Source organism: Pongo abelii, chromosome 6 (genome assembly GCF_028885655.2).
Source record: "Pongo abelii isolate AG06213 chromosome 6, NHGRI_mPonAbe1-v2.0_pri, whole genome shotgun sequence".
NCBI classification, from domain to species: domain Eukaryota; kingdom Metazoa; phylum Chordata; class Mammalia; order Primates; family Hominidae; genus Pongo; species Pongo abelii.
Window position 1 is genome coordinate 137,093,830 of NC_071991.2, and position 23,249 is coordinate 137,117,078.

The following is a 23,249-nucleotide window of genomic DNA, read 5'->3' on the forward strand; positions in this document are numbered from 1 at the left end:
TCTAAGCAACAATTCTCAAAGGATAATAATAAAATAAAGAGGGCAGGAGGAAACTTTCGGAGGTGATGGATATGCCTATGGCATAGGCTGTGGTGGTTTCATGGGTATATACTCAGCCCCGAACCCATCAAGTCGTGGATATTAAGTATGTACAGCTTTCTGTAAGTAAATCATACTTCAATAAACTGTGTGTGTGTTTTTAAGAATTTGCTGCAGAGCTTGTCCAAATGCATGTCACCTGGCCCCCCACCCCCAGAGGGCCTGTTCATTAGGTTTGTTTCGGCAAGTACCCTGGGTGATGATGGGGCAGGAGGGTCCTTAGATCCCACTTGGAAAATGACTGGTCTCTACTTTGAGCCCAAGAGTAGTTCCGACCCTGCTGTCCTCAGGTTAGAGACATGTATTTGGCAGCTCTGTGGCAAGGCAGAAAACTGGGCCAAGTTTCCAGGGCGTGAACACTGCGTCTGCACCTGGGCCCTCAGTCTCTGGGGACACTGGGGTATTTTCATGTCTTTAAGTGTGTGCGTGTGCCCTTGCATGTCCATGCACGCTTGCCGCGTGTGCCTTGTGTCTTTCACTACATGGTGGGCGTGTGTGCATTATCAGTAGCTCTGTATGGAGGGCTGAGTGTCAGCTTCTCGGTCACCACGCTTCTCATAAGCACACCTATGCCTGCATGTCACGCATAGGCTTAAACTGTGTCGCCTGAGTCTGTGTATGTGCATGTGTGTGTGTGCACCTGTGTGTGTGTGAAGAGGGGACTGCAGTACCAGGACAGTATACCCAGAGCATTCCAGTTCAGTTATTTCATACTTATAATTAAATAATAATACTTATTAAGAGAAATTTTAATTGCAAAGTATTTTATCATACAGCTGGAGGTCCCAGAGATGAATAAGGGAAACTTGAAGATAACCTAACAGCCTGCATAACTTATTGATTACTTCTCTTCAAAAGAGAAGCTGCAACCCGAAACGCATACACATATGTATTTATAACAGTCTCCTTGGGCAAATGCAGTTGTCAGTGGGTTGAATAGTTCATTTCATATCTTCAAGTGCAAACAACTTCTCCTGTTGTTTCTATTAGTAAAAGATAAATTAATTTAAAAAGTTCATGCCTGCGATACACTTGCTTTCAGAGACCCTCTTTTCAATCAAACCTAACTTCTAGTCACTCACTTTCTATATGCTGTAATCTGCACAAGCTATGCAATTTTTGAAATGACTTATATTTATGGTTTTATAAAGCTATGCCCCTTTTTGAAATGACTGATATTTCCAGCCCAGAGCATGGCATTTTAGAATATGCCTTGTTCTCTGTTGATCAGGGGATCATGGAGGGTTCCCAGTTTCAGCTAATGAGGCCAAGGTCAACCCACAGGAGAGAAAACTGCTCCCTGGCCACAGACTGAACCACCAATTCTGGCCAACCGCCTCATAAACACAGGCCCTGGTCATAATGGGATCCAGATGGAGGAGTGTGGACAGTCACAGCTGACATTCCACTGACCGTGATTCAGTGGAACGCAGTTAACTTGGGGTAGGGCTAGGACTGGTGCTAAGGTCTCTTGTTTCTCCTTTCAGAGCCTATTTCTTTATAGCAGTGGTGGGATTTGAAACTAGGTTCCGAAAGACTGGAGCTTCAGAACTGAGCCTTAGAGACGGCAAGGTCATTAAACAAAAGAAAGCAAAATAAACAAAAAGCTATTCCCTCTAAGTCAATTCTGCAATCAAAGCATCGGAAAAGTTAAATGCACTAACAATGTCCACATTCATACTATCAGGGGGGTAGAACCCCCCGTTATAATCTAGGGCCTCGACCCTTCATTCCTGAGTAACAACAGTTGTCTCCTAGCCTCTGGCTTTCAACACATCCCCACAACTTTTTTTTTCCTTGCCATTCCAATTGATTTATACCATCATTAATTTTCATTAAACTTCTCCTTTGTTCAAGAATTTACAATGGCTCTCAGCTCTGGCACTTTGGCTCAACCCAAGCCCCTCAAGCCTGTATTCAAAACTCTCTATCGTCAGGCTTCACTCACCGGATTATTATTTTCCAGTACAGGCCTTCGACTCCCGCCAGGTGTCACTGTCTAAGGAGTCACCATAATTTCTCCCATCTTTCCTTATTTATTCCAGTCTCCATGACCCCTAGACTTCCCCATCCCTATCTCATGTTAACTTCCCTATTAACCCATCTTGCAAAATCTTTCACTGACTTTCAATTTTTTGAACTGGCTTTGCTCATCATTGTTTCCCTAGAGTCTGGCAGAAAGTAGGTTCACAATAAATCTCTGTTGAACGACCAAACATTTAAAATATTGAAGCATCAGAATGACAGTCTTGGCAGTTGGTTTGTGTTTTCCACCTCCTCAAAGAGACTGTGAACTCTGCAAGATTAGGGATCATGACTTACCCTCTGCATTCTGGAGCACATATCTACTACGGGACACTCAGTAATGAATGTTTGATGAATTGAACTGAAAATTAATCTCCCCCCTGATATGGTTTGGATCTGTGTCCCTACCCAAATCTCATGTTGAATTGTGATCTCCAGTGTTGGAGGAGGGGCCTGGTGAAAGGTGACTGAGTCATGGGGGCACACTTCCCCCTTGCTGTTCTTGTGATAGTGAGTTCTCATGAGATTTGGTTGTTTAAAAGCATGTAGCACCTACCCCACCTCTCTCTTTCTCCTTCTCCAGCCATATAAGACGTGCCTGCTTCCCCTTCACCTTCCTCCATGATTGTAAGTTTCCTGAGGCCTCCCAGCCATGCTTCCTATACATCCCACAGAACTGTCAGTCAATTAAACCTTTTTTTTTTTTTTAATAAATTACCCAGTAACAGGTAGCTCTTTATGGCAATGCAAGAATGGAATAATACACACCCCCACCTAAAACCTCCATGAAATCAACTTGAAGACAGTCTCTGCACCCCAAAGAATCAGACAAAAAAAAAAAAGGCCGGGCATGGTGGCTCACACCTGTAATCCCAGCACTTTGGGAGGCCGAGGCAGGCAGATTACAAGGTCAGGAGATTGAGACCATCCTGGCTAACATAGTGAAACCCCATCTCTATTAAAAATACAAAAAAATTAGCCAGGCATGGTGGCGGGCACCTGTAGTTCCAGCTACTCAGGAGGCTGAAGCAGAAGAATGGGGTGAACCCGGGAGGCAGAGTTTGCAGTGAGTCAAGATTGCGCCACTGTACTCCAGCCTGGGCGACAGAGCAAGACTCTGTCTCAAAAAAAAGATTAGATTGTTCTGAAAAAGTGGATTATTTGCTATTTTTCATGTCCTAATTTTTTATGTTCAATTTTTGGGTGCTGGTAACAGTCCTACGTGTTTCAAAAAACTCTAGACAAGAATATTTCGAATAATCCAGAGTAGAAACCAAAAAAAATCTATATATTTTAATCACTGATTACCCTTTGCCTGAATGGCATGTCTTTTTGTTTGTGTTTTTTCTGAGAGTGGAGTTTAACATTTGGTCTTATTTGTAGTTTACTGGTTCTGCTGATAATGGAAATACCCCAGTACCAATTTATTGCCTGCTCAAAAAAAAAAAAAAAAAAAACTAAAAACAAACAAAATGAACTGGCATCAATGTAGAATTAAATAACAAAAGGGCAGGGGCGACCAAGGTGAAGTAATACAAGCAAGGATTACCTGCAACTCTGTTCTTTTGGGTGTGAACACCTGAAAGGTGACAACCATTAAGAAAATCCCTCTGTCCCTCAGAATAGTGTTTCTCAAAGACTGGTCCTAAGACCCCCTGCCTGGCTCACCTCCAGTTCTCTGAGGCAGGTCTCTGTGGAGGTGGGTGTGGACTTTCTCCCAGGGCACTCCCAGGGAGAATCTGTTCCCAGCAACCTCTCCAGGAGATTCCTGTGCACAGGGAAGCCTGAGAACCCGGGCAGCTGACAGTTAACGACATAACTGACCTTCGAATTGGAAGGGAATACCCCTGCTTCAGAGTCAAGAAAAAAACTTAAAAAGCAGCCTTTGTTTCCTGAAAAACACACCAGTGGGCTTGCCTCACAGAATACCAACAGCCACTGCGGCCAGGCACATGCCTGAGAGCTGGGGAAAACAGTTGGCTCCGGGGACACCACCTCCTTTCCAAGTCCCCCAGGCGAGGATAACATACCCTTGTCTCACACCCTTTCTGTGTCACTAGGTGGGGACAATGGTGGGATGAGACACTTAGCCCAGTACCATGCAAAATGACACAGGGACACATAAGTACCCTACCTTTTGAAAGTCAGATGTCCTGGGACGATAATGTGCCCAGCTCAGATACAGGGGGCCGCGGGGAGAAAGTCCCCACCCACTGCCTGCAGGACAAAGGCCAACCTGCTGGGAGGCTGGATGCATGGCATGCAATGACTTCTCCAGCCCAGGCGGCTCAAACACACAGCCATTCTCTCAAGATGCAGATATAGCTGAAAGCGTCTGAAAGCGTTTTCTTGCTGGGACATGGGCCTTAATGATGGACAATTAAAGAGCTTTTCTTGCCCCCTCTCTTTCCTATAAGAGGCAAAGCCATCAGGAAAATCAACTTGATAAACGTGGCCTAGAGCTGGCTGTCCCACACAGCTGGGATGAACAGAGACAGAGCACTAGAGACTGTCCTCGAAAACTCGGATCGATCTGTATGGTGGCAAACCACTGCAGGGCTCAGACAAGGCCTGAGGGAGAAATAGAACATTGCGCCAACTTAGAAATGAAGCCTCATTTCAGGCAGAAGAGCGGCTGCCTTTCCTGCTGACCGTATTTTTGGAACCAGGGCTGGGCACAGGGAGGCTGACATGAGGGCCTGAAGGTGACCACAGAAAGGAGAAAGAGGCCTTCTTGCTCAGAATTTTAGGCAATGGTGATTTCAGGGGTGAAAAGAGGGTACTATCACAACTAAGCGGAGGGTCCTTCAGAGGGATGTGGGGATACAGGGGCCAGATGTGACTGTGCCTGTCACGAAGTGGGGAGAAGAGGGCTCCTGAGGGCCCAGGAACGGCCAGCAAACCAGCCTACCACACCCACCAGAGGCGTCCAAAAGGCCTGATCTCACCCAGAGGAGGGCAAGAGAGGATCGCTATGAGTCCAGGTGAAGGAGTCAGCCCTCCCCAGCCCTCACGGGCAAACTTTTACTGCTGCCGCAGGCTTCCTGAGCTAGGATCCCCAATTTTGCGACGTGTCTCCTCAGCACTAGGGGCACCCGCACCAGGCAGGAAAGCAAAGAAAAACTGCAGAGTCCAAGGGGATGGGCAGGGAGGGCTCCAGGAAGCATCATGTGGGCACCAGAAGGCAAGATGACAAGGGGGTCTTAAGAATCCCCAATTCAGCTTACTTGATTCGCCAAGTTTTGCTCTAAGGATGTGCTGCCTTTTAAACAGAGTTTGTCGAAGTCTTTTTACAAGTCGCCATGCTAGCTTTTAGTAAATGTTAATAACACTGATATGTGTTCATGATGCAGCAATTCAGATGAACTAAATAAAAGCCCTAGCAGCCAAGTCAGGGGCTGTTCACCCTGAATTCAGGCCAAGAACTAGAAAGAGCCAGCCTTTGGCATGCTGAATTTACCAACCTAAATACGAAGTGGCACAGTGGCCTCCCAGAGCCAGCACAGCACCAGCTAGCCCCCAGTGGGGCTGGTACCCGGGACGGCCACCAGAGCTGGCTTTCAGAGGCCCAGGCACTCTCTACAGAGAACATGTGCTGCCGGTACCGGGCACCCAACCCTCCAGATTCACTCAACCATTGCCCATCCTTTTCCTCTGGAGACAAGGAGGTGCCCACCTTCCTTGGAGGCTCCTGCCCTGGGCTTACTTCTCCCTGCCATTGGCTCTGGGGCCAGCGGGGCAGAGAGTGGATGGCCTAGTCAGGACGAGGGAGTGGAGATGGAGTGCAGAGGGAGTGGAGATGGAGTGGAGAGGGAGTGGAGAGGAAGTGGAGGGGCAGCAGTAGACCCGTCTGTCCACACGGGACCTGGTGGTGAAAGCACAGGCCAGTGGAGACCTTTCTGCGCGTAGGAAATGAGCGGGAAAGGAATCCTCAGGGCAGGGCAGAGAAGAGGCTCGCAGAGAGCTGTTCTAACTCAGGAAATGCCTCCTAAAGGAAGAGGGAAGAGACAGAAACAGCATGGGTGGAGAGGCCTCGAAACCTCCTGTGTGAGTCAGGATTAGGATGAAAGGAGACGGGGTGGAAGGTGGGAGGGCATCTGGGGACCCGAGCGGAGGGGCTGTTGCTCTCCCAGGGAAGGAGGGCCTGGTGCCCAGCAGGCTGAGGGAGGGGCTGGGAGGAGACTTGCAACAGCTCTGCCTGCAGCCAGGCTGGGGGCCCGGACAGGGAGCAAGAAGGGGAAGCTGGCCCAGGTCAGCCCCAGGAATGGGTGACAGGTCAGCTGTGTCGACATGGCCCTGGGGCATGTTCCAGCCTTCTCTCTGTGGCCTTGAAAGGCGCGTGGAGAAAGCACACGGGCAAGTGTGGGGCAGGAGGTCTCAGCAGGATGGCCCCCAGGGACCCTGGTCTTCCTGCCTACATGGCACGCTCTTAAATGTGCATCCGTCCCATCTTCTCATGGGAGTTTCAGTTTTGTTTCTTGTGACCTCTATCTCCATTGCACTGTTCGGCACCACCCCAAACACACCCCAGGCTGGTTCCACAGAGCAGGATCTTGCTTTCCATCCCTGCCGCCTCCCCGCTGTGCACCCGCCATGGCCGGCCACGGAGTGACATACCTAAGCCATGTTACAGCCGTGTTACCTCCCAGGCGCCCACGAGGCTGGTGAGAGGATTTCTCCCACTTCATGGGTTAGGAAATGAAGGCATGGACAAATCAGGCAATTAGGAGAGGAAGGACTAGTTTCACTCTGGCCTTTCCTGACTCCAAAGCCAGCACTCCGATCTCAGCTTCATGTCGGCAGCGGTTCCAATCCTGACTGCATACAGGGGTCCCTGAAAAGCTTCCAGATACCCCAGGATGGCAAGGGCCCTGTCTATATCCCTATACCTAGCACTGTGCCTGGCACATGTTAGAAGTGAAATCAAAGCTTGTTGAATGACTGCATGTGTGAGTCCATGACTGAACACACTTCTCTGCCACGGACACTATCATTCCTCCATCATCCTGACCCAAAGCCTGGAGTCACCTCACCACAGGAACCAGCCAGCTGGCCCCAGACTAGTCTCTCCCTTCCTCCAGCCCTTCTGCACGTGGATAGACAAGGAACCTTCTCAGAACATCCCTTTCACCCTGTTACCTTATGTTGTTCAAGGTTTCCAGGGCTTGCTCTGGGTTTGAGGATACAGTTGCAATTCCTTGATCTGATATTTAAGACCCCCAGTGACCTGGTTCCAACCAGGCTTTCACTCACATCTCCCACCACTCACAAACTGTTCTGGCCAGGCGGGTGTCCTTCTTGTCTCCTGTAAATTCCCACTAGTGTGACTGCGGACTGTGGATGGCACATCCCTCTCTCTCCAGCACCTGTCTGGATCCTACCCATCCGGGAGGACGGAACTTCTCTGCTCTGCACCCCAGGTCCCAGGGAGCCCTTCCAACGCTGAACACCTGTGCCACAGATCTTACCTGGCTCCGTTCTAATGTGACTTCTAATTGACATCGCAATGTGCACATGTCCTAATTTCCTAAGTACATTAAGATCACTTGAAGGCAGGAACTGTAGACATATAATTTTATCTTCCCACAATGACTAAGGTGGCACATTCTCTGTGAGTGCCACTGGGCATTCAGCAGCTCCTGTCTCCTTGTGGACGGTCTTACCTGTAATATCTGGACTGCAAGTAGGTGGAGCACACAGCCTTGGACACGTGGCTGGCTGAACCAAAGTCGATGACCTTGACTCTGTATGGTTGTCTAGATGGATCCACCAGCATGATGTTTTCTGGTTTGAGGTCAGCATGGATAAGACCTAGGCTTTTGAGTTTCATCAGGGCTGTGGCTACCTGCTGGAGAACTGGGCGAATGTATTTGAGGGGCAAGGGGCTAAACTTGTTTTGCTTCAGAAAGTCATAGAGGTTCTGCTCCAACATCTCGAAGACTAAGCACGTGTGGTTCTTGTGCTGGAAGCATTCGTAGGCCCGTACGAAGTTATAGTCATCGGCACTCTCCGTGCTCAACCGGGCCAGGATGCTCACTTCAATCTGACCTTGTCGGGCATAGGACGGGTGGTTCTTCAGGATCTTGATGGCTACAATCTCATTGGTGCCCCGTTTCCAGCACTTGACCACTTGCCCAAACGTCCCTCGGCCCAAGAACTCTAAGACCTCGTAGGTGTTGGTCATGGAGCACAGCACCTCATGCTGCACCAGCTGATAGTCGCCCTCGCTGTTGGAGCCGCTGTTTTTGGAGGTGGCAGTCGACGTGGTGGCAGTGGCGACAGTGGCCCCGCTTGCATTATTCTGAATCATGGGTGGATGCTCCTCGATGATCTGCACGCTGCTTGTGTTCTCGATCTCCTCGCTCTTACGCTTGAGTCCACATTTTTGGTAGGTATCAAGGAGGCTCACAGTGCTTCGACGCATTAGGTTGTGTGGTCCGCCGAGGACCTGCCCGGTGACAGAAGTGCTGCTTGCTGAGGTGACCACGATGTGCCCGGTGCTTCCTGGGAAGATGATGGTCTGCTCGTAAGGTAGGCTCGGGTTTGGGACCGGCAAGGAGGTGCTGACGGTTGTGGTGGCTGGCTGTGACGGGGGGATGTTCTTGCTCTGGCTATACACTTTGCTGTGGGAGCCGTACCCAGTCATGTCCCAGTTGGAACTCGGCTCTATTTTCAGTTTCTTCACGCTACAGAAGGCACTTGATTGAAGGGTGTGAGGGGAGAAAACTTGCACATGTGAGGCCATACCTACAAGGAAAGGAAAACAAAAAGTAAGTATCGGAGTCACCTTGGTACAAGTAAACTCAACAGATCCCCTTCAGCTCTCATCTATGGCTTGGGCCATACAGAATATTTTCTTCCCACTTGAAAACAAGGTTGAAAAAGTGAATCTATTCCACCCAGAAGCACATTCTGGTCACTGAGTTTGTGGAACCAAGTGGTTCCAGGGTGCCACCTGCCACCATTAGGTGCCAGCAACACAGCTGAGAATCAGAAACAGAATTCCAATATCAGGACATAGGTCATCATTTTTTTAATAAACATTACTTGTGACAGAAATGGATTCTTCCTCAGTTCTCCCTGGGTTGCTTTCTACTGAAACTCAGGAGGCTCTGCTAACTGTCACGTACTTCGTTGCCCACATAATCAGCTCGGCCTTGTCCACAGACCCTGTCAGGTTTACTGGTTTGAGGAAACATCTTCCCACACAGGCCCCATCACCAGGCCACTCAGGATCTTCTGGATCCTGGATGAACCCTAATTACCACCTGGCAGCTTAGTCATCGATTCTGTAGGGTTGAGTGGATCAGCAGTTGGTCTGACGTTTTTCATTTCAACAGCATAAAACATTTTATCAGCCTTACTGGTGGGGACTGGATAGCACAATTCGTGGCTCCATTCACTCACGTTTCCTGCTAAATTCATACATCAATACATTTCTCTAGAAAGTACTATTTCTTTTTGTTTTTTTTGTTTGTTTGTTTTTGTTTTGAGACCGAGTCTCGCTCTTGTCACCCAGGCTGGAGTGCAATGGCACAATCTCGGCTCACTGCCACCTCTGCCTCCCATTCTCCTGCCTCAGCCTCCAAAGGCTGGGATTATAGGCTCGTGCCACCATGCCCGACTAATTTTTGAATTTTTAGTAGGGATGGGGTTTCACCATGTTGGCCAGCCTGGTGATCCACCCGCCTCAGCCTCCCAAAGTGCTGGGATTACAGACGTGAGCCACCGTGTCTGGCCAGAAGTACTATTATTTCATACCAATATCTCATCCACAATTTAGATAAACTTAGAAACCTATAAGACCATTACTCTGGAACACTTGTACAAATTATGGTGATACTGAAACAAAAATTCATAGAAAATGTATTAAGCAAAAATAATAAGGTGATGAAGAAGGATAACTCCTTAAAGGTTAAAAGAGTAACAAACATTGCCCATCTTCTAAGCCACAATCAACAAACATTTCTCACAGAAGCACAAGGAAGTGCAGCTTCTGCAAGCCCTGTTGGTGGCTGGCTAACCTAGTGTTCCTGTCTCTCTGAGCCCCTGGCATTACCTAGAGTGGTAATCCTTTCCACTCCAACAACCATCACCCTAGTCCACCTTCTCTCTCAGTAGATGACCCAACTTCCACTTTGTCCAGAAGCCTGAGGTTGGCCTTACTTTCCTCCTTTATTTCCTTCTTCATTTCAGAACATTCCTGAATCTATATCATCCTCCATCCTTCATTCCTTCTCTCCAGTCGGAGAGAAAGAGGTGTTGCTCTTTTCCAATACTAAAAAAGTTCCCGATTCTCATGATCAATATTTGTCCCATTTTCTCCTGAACCTGCTTCCACCACTGTTCTTTCTCTTGTAGCTTTCCATTTCTCCCTGTACTTAATTGGATCTAAGTACTTAGTAGGAACTTAATATGGCTGGCCAAACGAATCGGTCACCTCATCTTTTTCTTCTGCCTTCATGTGTGTGCACACACAAACTCCCAACATGGAAGGCAAAAGGAGTAACAGCCACATTCCCCCCTCTTAATTCTTTCCCTCCTCTCACCTGTGATCAATGGTTTATGCTCCCTTTTCTTCAATGCCCACATCTTAATCCATCTCCCCCAACTTGTTAATGCACTATAGGCTCGTGTTCTTGAAGGTAAATGACTTCCTAATTGCCTAATCCAATGGCCTTGTTTCAGCCCGTTCTTCTTAACCTCTGCAACATCTGATACTGCTGACCACGACTTCCTTCTTGATGCTCTTCTCTGGACTTCAGTGAATCTGTAATCTCCCCATCCCGTGTCTGATTACACACTGTGTGCTCGGGTGGTTCCTCTTCCTCCTTTATTTTATTATTATTATTTTTTGAGACAGAGTCTTGCTCTGTCACCCAGACTGGAGTGCAGTGGTGCTATCTCGGCTCACTGCAACCTCCACCTCCCGAGTAGCTGGGACTACAGGTGTGCACCACCATGCCCAGGTACTTTTTATATTTTTAGTAGAGACGGGGTTTCACGTTGGCCAGGCTGGCCTCAAACTCCTGATCTCAAGTGATCCACTCGCCTCAGCCTCCCAAAGTGCTGGGATTACAGGTGTGAGCCACGGCACCCAGCCCTCTTCCTCCTTTCAAATGTTGGCATTTCCACCGTTTTGACTCTGTTCTCTCTGGCAGCTATCATCCATTCAAGCAGTTTAAGCTGTCACCTCTGTGTAGGTGATCCCCACATGTTTATCACAGGCTGGGCTCTCCCTCAGAGGTTACAGTGATATATTGCTGCCTCCTGCTACAACATCAAAAATGCGCTTCCAAAGCTGAACCCCTTATTTTTTCCTAAAAATCTAGCCATTTCACCCTCTATCCTAACATCTCCATGACTGTTCTAGTCACTTGGCTCCAAAACTATGAACTATGATGGTTCTTCTCTACGTTCATAGACAAGAAGGTGCTAAGCCTTATTAATTTCTCCTTCCTTCAAAACATCTCTTGCATCCAATTCTTTATTTCTGCTGTTGCTGCCACTTCCATAGTGAATGCGTTTATCACTTTCTAGAAGGACTAAAGCAAATCTAGACATCTCATCTACCTGAGCACTCTGTCTCCCTTTAATTTGCCTATATTTGGCTACCAGATTAATCTTCCTAAAACATCTCTAAGCATGCCACTCCCCTCTCCAAACTTCCAGGGGCTCCTTAGTGTCAAGGAGATAAAGCTGAGAACTTGACACATTTATGTGTTGATTCCAACTACCTTGTTAGCTTCAGCTCTACTAACCTTCCTGGGTCCTCAGCTTGAAAGAAGCTGGTCTATTCACTGTTTCTAGAATGTCTCTTATACTTCCTACCTTCACACTCTTACACTATTCCTTTACCTGGCATGCCTTTGCTGCTTTTCTCAACTTATCCAAAGACCAGCCAGCTTAGATTCCTTCTCTTTCCAGACCACTCTAACCCAGTGATCATTCCCAACTCACTGTTCCTACAGCACTTAGCATATGTACCATCTGACTTCAGCTCTGACTTCCTAGGGGCAGTTCTGCTAACATCCAGCACCTTCTCGGAGCCCCACCTCCAACCTGGGTCCATGGATCTGCTGGAGGGTGTCCCCTTCTTGCTTCAATCCTGAACTCCGACCTCCACCTACGCACTGTGACTGCACCTCTGTAGGAATCCTCGTGCCTGACAAGACTATTCTGGCTTGCTTATTCAGAATCCATACTTCACCCATTTCTTCCCACTGTTCTTTTTGTTCAAGTCAACATCCCCCTTATTCTAAGTCAAAATCCCCCTTATTCTAGAACAACATAGAATATGGCTATTCCCTATTTATCAGTATCAAGTGAATATCCATATTGTTCTAGATGTTGTAGACAATATAGAAATGACCAATTACTTGGCTTTCAGTAACTTAGCCGCTGCAGAGTCAAAGCAAAACAGCCATTTCCTTCATCCTTTTGTGTCAAGCCTGCTGCTTATTTTTCAGTCTTTAAGTATCTGGAAGAGGGCGGTCAGAGAGGGCAACAGCAGAAATACGCTGTTCATACATAAAGAAGGTGAGGTACTAGTCTCTGTTTTCACTGTTTCAAAAAGATCTTGGTGGAAAGGCTGTCCACGGTGCAGAAGTGGAATTTTACAGAGGGGAAGAGGGTGGCTTATGACTTATTTGTTATTGGGATGACAGCCAAGGGTCATAAAATTGTGGAAATCATCACTGGCTGCCTCTGGTGACAGATGCCCAGGATCAGAGAGGAGGCCTGCATGGCTGGAAACACCCTGCACCACGGCCGGCTGCCTCAGACTCCGGCCTGGCCTGGTGTGGCCCCTGCTGCCCCTTTATGAAGTCTACAGCCGCTATTCCAACGACTAGACCCAACGCCCAGTGCAGACGTGTTACCTTTGTTCTGTAGCAGAGGCCACTATGCTTCAGGCAGCAAAATGCTCAAACAAGATATAGTTAAAGAAAGTCTTTAACAGTAATACTTTTTTAAATCCCTGAAATATCTTCATAAGGAATAAGACACTGCTGGTGGTTTTGTAGCTTAATCTTAATCTTATGGCAACACACTTATTTCCAAATATTTCTCCTTGAGATTATTTCTCTGGAACAAACCTTCCCTATTAGTTTAGCTCTCAGAGAGTCGAGCCTACAACATATTACTTCTCTATTTATTCAGATCCTAAAGTGAGGGACAATAAAGTGGGGGTGCAGAGGGGGACTCAATATTTTTTTTTCACTTGAAAGCAAAAGCTAAATGTCTCCTCTCATTTCTTTCTGTATTCACCTCTGGACTAGTCAAGGCTACTTCCCGCCTCATTTGTCAATATCCTTTTCAGGAAAAACAGAGGCTTAATGCACATTGTCAGTTTGATCCAATGGCAAAATCTCAATTGCTTTTTAAGTTATCTCTGTACTTCCTAGTTGGCTCTTGAAAGAGAAGGCGGATTTTACTCTTTCTAGGTGAGAGACCAGGGAGACTACTGTACTTGGGAGGGCAAGTTTTGAGCCCATGGGGAGCAGTAAGAGGAACCCAGGAGGTCACGGTAGGATAAATCTGCCATAACCACACCTGCTCCTAGAGGGATGACCTGACCCAGACTTTTCCACAAAAGCCTTAGTGGCCTCCCAAGATAAAACCTGTCAAAATGGCCACATTTTCATTCACTAAAGGACAGGGAGTCACCGTAACCTAGAACTAAAGCTTTTAACAAGTAGCATGCCTATTACCATACCACTCTGTCTCATAAACAGGCCGAAGTCATAAACACTGAACCTCAGATATGCATGGGGTTCTTACATGCTTGTTAATTACACAGACACGAGTTCATGTGGATGCTACAGAAGTGATAAGTAAAAAGCACTGAAGAACAAATTTATTAAAATTTAAAACAACTTCTATTACATAACTATATATAATAAACTCTTCATTGCACATGACAAATGAAAAATAGCACCTATAAAACTGACATTAAAATATATCTTATAGTTAGAAGAATTAAAGTACATTATTTGTAAGACATTATTCCTTATTACCATAAAGCTGACAAAGTCTCTCATGCCAAAACAAATCCAGGTTACCCAGATTTAGGGTGCACTTTGATATGCTAAAGGCAATGAGGGTTCTGACCCTTCTTTTAGTTACTTTATTCAAATTCTCATTTTGCATTTATAAAAAGCATGTATGTAAGTCTGCATTTCAAAATACTATTTTTAAAACATCTGCCTTCTAGCCTTAATTATAGATGCCATTTATGTCTATAAAATGCTAGACTTGACTTCATCTGCTATTCCTCAGGATTCTTAAAACACTTACGAGTCTCCAGGTTTTAAAATCTTGAGTATTAAGTACATACCAGGCTCCAGGACAGATGTTTTATGGACAGGGTAAGCATACGTCCTACTGCCAGTTGGACGTATGCTTACCCTGTTAGGCCAATTCAATTATTCAGAGCACCCTCCCTACTTTCATTCTCACAAAGGTCCTACTTTGAAAACTGGGAAGTCATGTGATGGGTTTAAGCTTCTGTGATAAGTGAAAAAAATCAGACCCGGACCCCAGAGGTCAAACCTAGATCTAATTCTTCTTCTTTTTTTTTTTTTTTTAGGGACAGGATCTCACTCTCTGTTGCCCAGGTTGGAGTGCAGTGGTGCAATCATAGCTAATTGCAGCCTCGAACTCCTGGGTTCACATGATTCTCCTGCCTCAGCTTCCCAAGTAGCTAGGACTATAAGAGGATAACACCATGCCCGGCTTCAAACCTACGTAATTCTATGCACCTTTTGGTTTCTCTTTGTCATTTGTCTAGGGCTACAAACAATGTAATAATAAGAATACCTAAAAATCTTCATGATTTCTTGAAGTCTTAACTCACACAGTTACGGCTTTTTTTCTTTTTTCTTTTTTTTTTTGAGACAGAGTTTCGCTCTTGTCACCCAGGCTGGAGTGCAATGGTGCAATTTCGGCTCACCACAACCTCCGCCTCTTGAGTTCAAATGAATCTCCTCCCTCAGCCTCCCAAGTAGCTGGGATTATAGACGTGTGCCACCACGCCCAGCTAATATTTGTATTTGTAGTACAGATGGGGTTTCACCATGTTGGCCAGGCTGGTCTCGAACTCTTGACCTCAGGTGATCCACCTGCCTCGGCCTCCCAAAGTGCTGAGATTATAGGCGTGAGCCACCGCGCCCGGCCAACTCACACAGTTTTTTAAAAAATGACATTTGTTAAGGGACTGGCTCATTTAGTGTATTTTTCCCCCACTATTTACTTAGTTTCTTCATAACTTTATATTTCACAATTAGATGAACTGAAAAGTTGCTTCACATCTGAGTACATTTCCTTTCCATTTCACCACCCCTAAATAAATTATCTACTGGAAGATCAGACTACAAGGATGAGTGAGGGTTCAACTACAATAAAAAAAAAATTGAATTCAATTTCACTGAATTCTAGCAAAGCTCAAGCCCTGATTCCCAGGGAGGTGATCTCTAAAATAGTGGCACCAATTTTATCGGTATATAATATTTAATTTGGGTTTGGCAGATGTAAAACAGATTACCGCTCAGAATCCAGTTATATTATTCAAGAGAATGGAATCATGAACACCTGATTTTAAGAGGTACTAACTTCCTTACTTCCTAAAATCTTCTGGACACATGCTCTGGCTGAATAATGAGTACTTAATAGATGCTACAGATTTTTTTTTTTTCATAATAAAGAACTCAAAGGAAGGATTAATTCCCATATTTAATGAAATGCCATATCTGTCTAATATAGATTATGCACATAAGACATAATAAAATTATAGAATATGTCAAAGATATATGAATGTTGGAAATATGCATCTAAATGAACATTTTTAAACATCTAGAAAAGGGTTAATCTGTATAACCCTTGAGAACCCTGGATGACATGGTGATCTAATACCTCAGGAGGTCAAAAAGTACTTGGAAAGTTTCCTTCATTGACATACTAAATAATATTCATAAAGTTTTAATAATCCTGCTTATTAAGTTTATATTTCACAAGGAGTACACAGATAATTTCAGGTTAGCCCATTCTAAATGATACATTTCCAAAACAGTGTATACTGAACGTCCCTGGGGCTTTTATACCATTTTCAATCAACATCTGTTTATCCACTAGTTGTGCAATGTTAAATATATAGTATATTCCACCAGAGCACAGCTTAGGATCAACCACAAGCTCTACAGAATTCTTTTGTCAATAATGACAATAACAATACTACTGATTGCAGCACTGGGCATTTGAAAAACAAAAAACACGAAATAAAATCAATCATCAAGTCTGTATTAAGGGTCCTGTACATAAAAAAAGATTAGGGTTGAGCATAACAGGAAACACAAAGACATCTAAGACATCGTCACTGACCTAAAGGAGCTTAGAATCTCATGGGGATTGCCAAGTACAATGCAAATTAAAAAGGACAGCTGGTAATTCTAAGGCAATATAAACAACTTGCCAAAGTAAACACTAGAAGTTTAGAGGCAGGAGTCACTATGTGTTGTGGTCAGGCAAAGTTTCACAGCAGAGCTAAGACTCAAGCTGCAATTAGAGAGATGGGGCAGAAGGCTAGTGTTCTAAATCCTGCAAACAGGGTGTACTTCAGTCCATCAGGAGAGTGAGACTCACAGCGGAGCGGCCAGCACTGCGGTCTCTGTCCTAGGAAGCTCAGGCTCTGCTTGGAGACAACTGAGGTGCGTTTGCATAGTGGCAATACGATAACGAATGCTAAAGCAATAAATAACCACCAGTATGTACTGTGTACACAACTACCTAGTTATACAGAATTGTCATCTTCTGATAACTTCTATCTTCTAGAAGTAATTTCTAAATACTCAGAGAGCTGGGGGGAAGCCCAACCATGAGAGCTGCTCATCTAATTTCTCCTTTCGCCTTCTCTCTCACTGGCTGCCATCTAACACATCAACAAGTGGTAGGTGACTGTCCTGATTGCCTTTGCTCTCTATATGTCAGACTCCAGGTGTTTACTCGATACAACAAAAATACAGCGTTCCCTGTTTTAGAGATGAGTAAATGGAGCTATAATTTGTCCAAAGTCACTTTGCCTCTGCTAGCAGGGCTGGGATTTGAACTGAGGTCTGCCTGACTCCCAAATCCATGCCGACAGCCAAACTTCTTCATTCTTTAGGTTCTCAGACTAGAATCACCAAACAACGAGATGAGTCCCACACCAGCCAAAGGAAAAATGAAGGCTGATAAGTGAAGGAAGACAGATTGAAACTACAGGACACACCTGACTATACGTCACCTGATAAAATAGTGGATGTCAACAACAATGACCCTAAGTCATCTCTCATTTCTGTATCTTCTGGTTATGACATCTGAGAAATATAACCATAAGAAATGATTAAAATAAAATACATTTACCTATTTAAAGAGGTAACCACTGCTTATCTGATGCATAGGGGGTTAGTGCAGAGAACTGGCCTTGAGTAAGAAGAGCCGGGCTAAGGGACCTTGGGCAGGTGCTCAGCCAATGGGAAGGCTGGTCCAGAGGGGTAAGGGGTAAGGAGGACCTGGACTAAGGAACTGCTTGAGAAAATAGGAAGCAGCAGAAATATAAGACTCTGCAGAGGAGAAAAGGTAAGACATGCTGACAGATGAGATGTGAGAGCAAAGGAAAGAGGGGACTAGAACACATTTGGGGGGCCAGAAGGAGTGGGGCTCCATGAGTGAGAAGGAAGATGGGAAGTGGAGTTAAAGTGTTGGGGGAGGGGAGAATGGAATCTGTTTTCAACAAGTTGAATTACGAGCACTAAGGGCATATCTACGTTGAAATGTCCAGTGTTCAGCTATTCATACTGAAACTCTGAGGCAAGAAATTGCTTAATTTACTGAAGTGTCAGGAGCTAATGGTCTTTCCTAATCAGCACCCAGTTCCTACTTGCTAGGTTGAATTGTGAATGACGATCACCCACTTTGGAAAGAGAATGGAAATCAATAGGATGGGCTGAGCCTGCATGGGATTAACTGGAAGGGGAAGACAGCAAGATGACCGTGAACTAGTTCATGGGTAAGGCCAAAGACAGAGGGACACAGCCAAAAGACCAGAAGGACAGAATGAGAAATAGCAAATGGGGAAAAGATCTAAATCAAAGGTTCACGCCCCAAAGGGACTAAGAGAATGGTGCTGCTGATGGTAAGAGCACAGGCCAGCTAGAAGAGCTTGGTTTGGGGCAGATTTTATTTTAGGCATTAGTAACAACAAAGAGGAAATGTTCTATATGCAACAAGAAAAAAGCCAGGTTAGGGAATGGGCGCAAGGTCATGGCTGGAGATGTGGACCTGAAGGCTGTCATCAACACCTCGGTGGAAATGGAGTCCCCGTGAGTAAAGCTGTTTCCCAGGAGAAATGCTGTAGAAAGTAGAGCAGATGGCAAATCAAGTAATCCTCGGGGGCAGAGACATTGTCAAATAGCATGAGGAGGACAATATGAGTCACAGGGAAACATCAAGGATGAAATGATGATAAACACAATTAAGGGATTGATCCAGGAGAATGAAAACAGAGAAAGAGCGGCAGAGCCTGGCTGGCAATGAGCCAATAGCCCTCTTTTCCCACAGGGTCAGGAGCAGGGAAAGAAGGGTGCTCTCCTGGGAAGAGAACCAAATGCACCGTGTCATGCCTCCTGCTCTTCCAAGAAATGTGGTTCTCTTAAGAACTTTCAAAATCTTTTATGTCATCTGCCTCGAATCTGCAAATGCTACCATAGGCTGTGTTTCTTTGATTGAGAAAACATCCTTTTCCTAACATTTGCAAATTCTCCACACATCTATCTACCTATTGATTCATTATTTGTCAGAGTTACATGTTCGGACTTAATTCTCTTTCTGCAAGCTGCTAACTTGGCCCCAAATAACTCCTTTTGGTAACTCTGCTATACTGCTTTGAATGAAGCCATCAACCGCTGTGGGTGAGCCAGCCTTGCCCTGCAGTGGGTGAGTACAGACAACCCATAATTGTTTATCTACAGGACATGGTGTCAAGAGCTCATAAGCAATCTGAAAATTCCCAATCCAATCCAGTGCTGAAGCAAACACTGATAAGACACAAACGCTTTTTCAGTTTCTTTCTCCAGGAAACTGATGGGATCAATGAAAAGAAAATAAAACAATTCAAAGAACCCTTTTTGAAACAAGAGTGGCATTGGCTAATTTTTTTTTTTTTTTTTTTTTTTTTGAGACAGGGTCTCACTGTCACCCAGGCTGAAGTACAGTGGTGCAATCATAGCTCATTGTAGGCTCAACTTTCTGGGCTCAAGAGATCCTCCCACCTCAGTCTCCCAAGTAGCTGGGATTACAGGTGTGCGCCATCATGCCTGCCTAATTTATTTTTATTTTTTTATAGAGACAGGGTCTCCCTATGTTGTCCAGGCTGGTCTCGAACTCCTGGGCTCAAGCGATCCTCCTGCCTCATGTGCTCAAGGTGCTGGGATTACAGGCATGAGCCACTGTGCCTGGCTGGGTTAAGAACCTTAATTATTTAGAAAAACACAAAACACCACTTTCTAAACACAGCATATGAATCTGCCAGGGTTGGGGTACCAAAGCACCACTGACAGGGCAGCCTAAACAGCAGATGCTGTCTTACAGTTCAAGAAGCTGGAGTCCAAGACCAAGGTGTCAGCAGGGCTGGTTCCTTCCGAGGGCTGGAAGGGAAGGGTCTGTTCTAGGCCTCCCTTCTTGGCTCACTGATGACTGTCTTCTCTGTGTGTCTCTTCACATCATCTTCTCTCTGTGTGTATCTGTGTCCAAATTTCCCTTTTAATAAGGATATCAGTTGTATCGGGTTAGGGCCCACCCTGATGACCTCACTTTAACCTGATTCCTTCTATAACGTCCCTACCTCCAAATAAAGTCACATTCTGAGATATGGAAGGTTAGGAATTTAAGGTATGAATTTGGGAGGGGGGAAACACAATTTAACCCATAACAATAGTTTTAAGGAAACCAAAAGCATTTTACTAAAGTATAATTTTCTCAGGTTAAATAATTACCATATTCCAAAAGAAGTCTCTTTGGTCTTCCCTTCTTGGAGATAAGACATTTCATTTTGTGCTTTCTCTATATCTTACCTTAGAGGACCTATAAGTTCATTTTAATTAGTCTAATATCATAGCTGGAAACAAGTAAAAGCATACTGTCTATTTTAAATTAAGCTCTGCATGAGTTGATGTTACGCTTCTGAAAAAGGCCATATAGGAATGTATCTCTCAATCTACTGAGGAGCAACTGTAGTCACTTTGGTATAAAAGAGAATTGGGGCCAGGTGCAGTGGCTCACACCTGTAATTTCAATGTTTTGGGAGGCTGAGGTGGGTGGACTGCTTGAGCCCAGAAGTTCAAGACCAACCTGGGCAACATGGTGAAATCCTGTCTCTACAAAAAACAAAAAAAATTAGCCAGGTGTGGTGGTGCACACCCATAGTCCCATTCGGGAGGCTGAAGTGGGAGGATCACTTGAAGCTGGGAGGTAGAGGTTGCAGCAAGCTGTGATTGCAACACTGCACTCCAGCCTGGGTGACAGAGTAGACCCTGTCTGAGAGAGAGAGAGACAGAGAGAGAGAAAGAGAGAGAGATGGAGAGAGAGAGAGAGAGAATTGGGAGTGGCTTATTAATAACACAAAAACTAGGTTTCCAGTTTTGATTCTGTGTGTGTCTGAGGCAGAACCTAAGTAGGCCCCAAAAGCCACCTCAAGAGTGGCTGGCAGCGGGCGGACAAGTTCAGGCCATCCCTCTTCATGCCCCTCAGCATCGAGGAGGAGCCCTGGCTTGGTTCTTCCTCATGTGCCCTCTCTCACCTGCCATCCACATTGTTCCGTTTTTCAACACTGCATTTTCTTTCCAATGGAGGATCTCAAGAAGACAACCTTTTAAATAAACGTGGTGGGATGAAAAAGGCAAACACCCACAAACTATAAAAGCAAAATCAGCTGTACTTCTGGTTTCAACCCAGAGGAATTCCATTTAAATCCACATTTTTTCAAAGATCTAGAGGGCTGCTCACTTTGTCCCTGAAATGTTCTAAATAAGGACGGTTAAAGTTTCAGCAGTACCAGTTTTCAGGTGTTTGAGTCACAAACCTTTACGAAAGCACCTTCCCTGAATTTTTCAGCCATTTCCTAACATGACATACCAATGTCCCTCCATTCACTACTGGTTCAAAATCCTCACTGACCACCTCAAGAGACAAGTAAACCAGACCTGCAGCAGATACTGAGGAGGCCAGGTGTGTGCCTGGCAATGGAAGGTAAGCCTCAGATGGACTTTTCCTATCCTTTAGAAATGTTTGGTAAAGTCTAAATCAAGACTAAAAATCTGGTAGGCTTTTTCTCTTCTGTGCAAAAGTGAATTTGTTAGCCTTAAATGTCTGGTACTATGTTGGTAAAGTAAAATGATGCATTTTACTAACCGAACACCCATCTCCGGCCCAGTCCACAGCTGAGGTGCCTTTTTGAGCTACCTCAGGTTCTACTTCAGAAATGTTTGCCGCACACAGAATCAGAACTGGAAATCTACCCTGTTCTTTCCCATTTTGGTGTTCTTGTTACCACGTCACTGCTAATTTTTTCTTTTCTTTTCTTTTCTTTTTTGGAGACAGAGTCTTGCTCTGTCACCCAGGCTGGAGCGAGTGCAGTGGTGAGATCTCGGCTCACTGCAACCTCCACCTCCCAGGTTCAAGCGATTCTCCTCCCTCAGCCTCCCGAGTAGGGGGGATTACAGGCATGCGCCAACATGCCCGGCTAATTTTTGTATTTTCAGTAGAGATGGGGTTTCACCATGTTGGCCAGGCTGGTCTCAAACTCCTGACCTCTGGTGATCCACCTGCCTCGGCTTCCCAAAGTGCTAGGATTACAGGCATGAGCCATCGCACCTGGCCCTAATTTTCATTTAAACTAAAAACTGTGTAGATTCTATTACTATGTGTCCTCCCAAAAGATATGTTAAGTCCCAACCCCCAGTACCTGTGAATGTGATCTTTTTTGGAAATGGGGTCTTTTCAGAGGTAATCTAGTTACAATAAAGTCATTAAGGTGAGCCGTAATCCCATATGACTGGTGTCCTTATAAGAGGAGACACAGACATACACACGGTGGGGGCCACACAGCGACAGAGGCAGAGACTGGAGCAATGCAGCTGTAAGCCAAGGGATGCCCAGCATTGTTAGGAGCCATCAGAAGCCAGGAGAAGGCAAGAAGGGGATTTACCTGGAGTCTTCAAGGGAACGTGGCCCTGCCGACTCCTCCAAAACTGTGAGAGAAGACACTTCTGTTGTTTTAAGCCACCTATTAATAGTTTGTGTTAATTTGTTACAGTCACCCTATGAAACTAGTACCCTCTGCAAAATAAGTCAGGATGTATTTCGTTGAAAAGGCATGTCTGTACTCAAGCTATGATAAAGTATTTATAACAATCACAAAGTGACGCTGGCCAAATGGCAGGTTGCCCTCTCAGCCTCCCGGCCTGTGTCTGCGGCCTCTTGGTTGAAAAGCAACAGAAGCATCTACAGCTTTACTCCCACGTTTTAGTCTTAATTCCTGCCAGGACACTATACACCTCCTCTCCTTATGCAAATATATTTGTTCATTGTGATTGAGGCTTGACTTCAAAACAACAAAATTTCTAAGGAAGGTATCTAAAGTTCGATCTGTTCTCATCAGCGACATCCACAGTTAAGAGGCCACAGACACACTTCCTCAAACCTGCCTTTTCTAAACCTTAACTTCTTACTGAGTTATACAAAGAAAGCAGGACAAAGGGCCGCCATCTGGGTTCTGCGCTCAGTGCAACACCTGTTTGCACACCCCTTGGACTCATGTTTATGTATTTCTTTGAGCATTTCTCTCATAGGCTGTTCTCTAACTGCAAAGAAAACTTTGTGAAAGATGTTTTGCAGACACAGTGATGCCGGGGATGTGAGATGCAGATAACCCTTTCCCCCGGGCTCTCTTTAAATACAGGATTCATTTCATCGCCCTCTTAAAGCACAATAATCCATCCTTTTTACTTGATTTAAATAGCAACTGCTATTTACAACAGGAGCTTCATGTTACAACTCTTTTGTTCCTTGGAGAATTGTTTCATTCCCCTCAGTTG

At 45.3% G+C, this 23,249-nt stretch overlaps 1 protein-coding gene across 5 annotated transcripts in view; it reads right to left on the minus strand.

Moving 5' to 3' along the window:
- HIPK2 (homeodomain interacting protein kinase 2) overlaps positions 1 to 23,249 on the minus strand; it is a 233,639-nt gene that overhangs the window by 149,341 nt on the left and 61,049 nt on the right. For all 5 annotated transcript variants that reach the window (XM_024249427.3, XM_024249423.3, XM_024249422.3 and 2 more), the window contains exon 2: positions 7,788 to 8,871. In XM_024249427.3, coding sequence (XP_024105195.1) covers positions 7,788 to 8,871 — 1,084 coding nt within the window. The remainder of the gene's footprint in view (positions 1 to 7,787; positions 8,872 to 23,249) is intronic.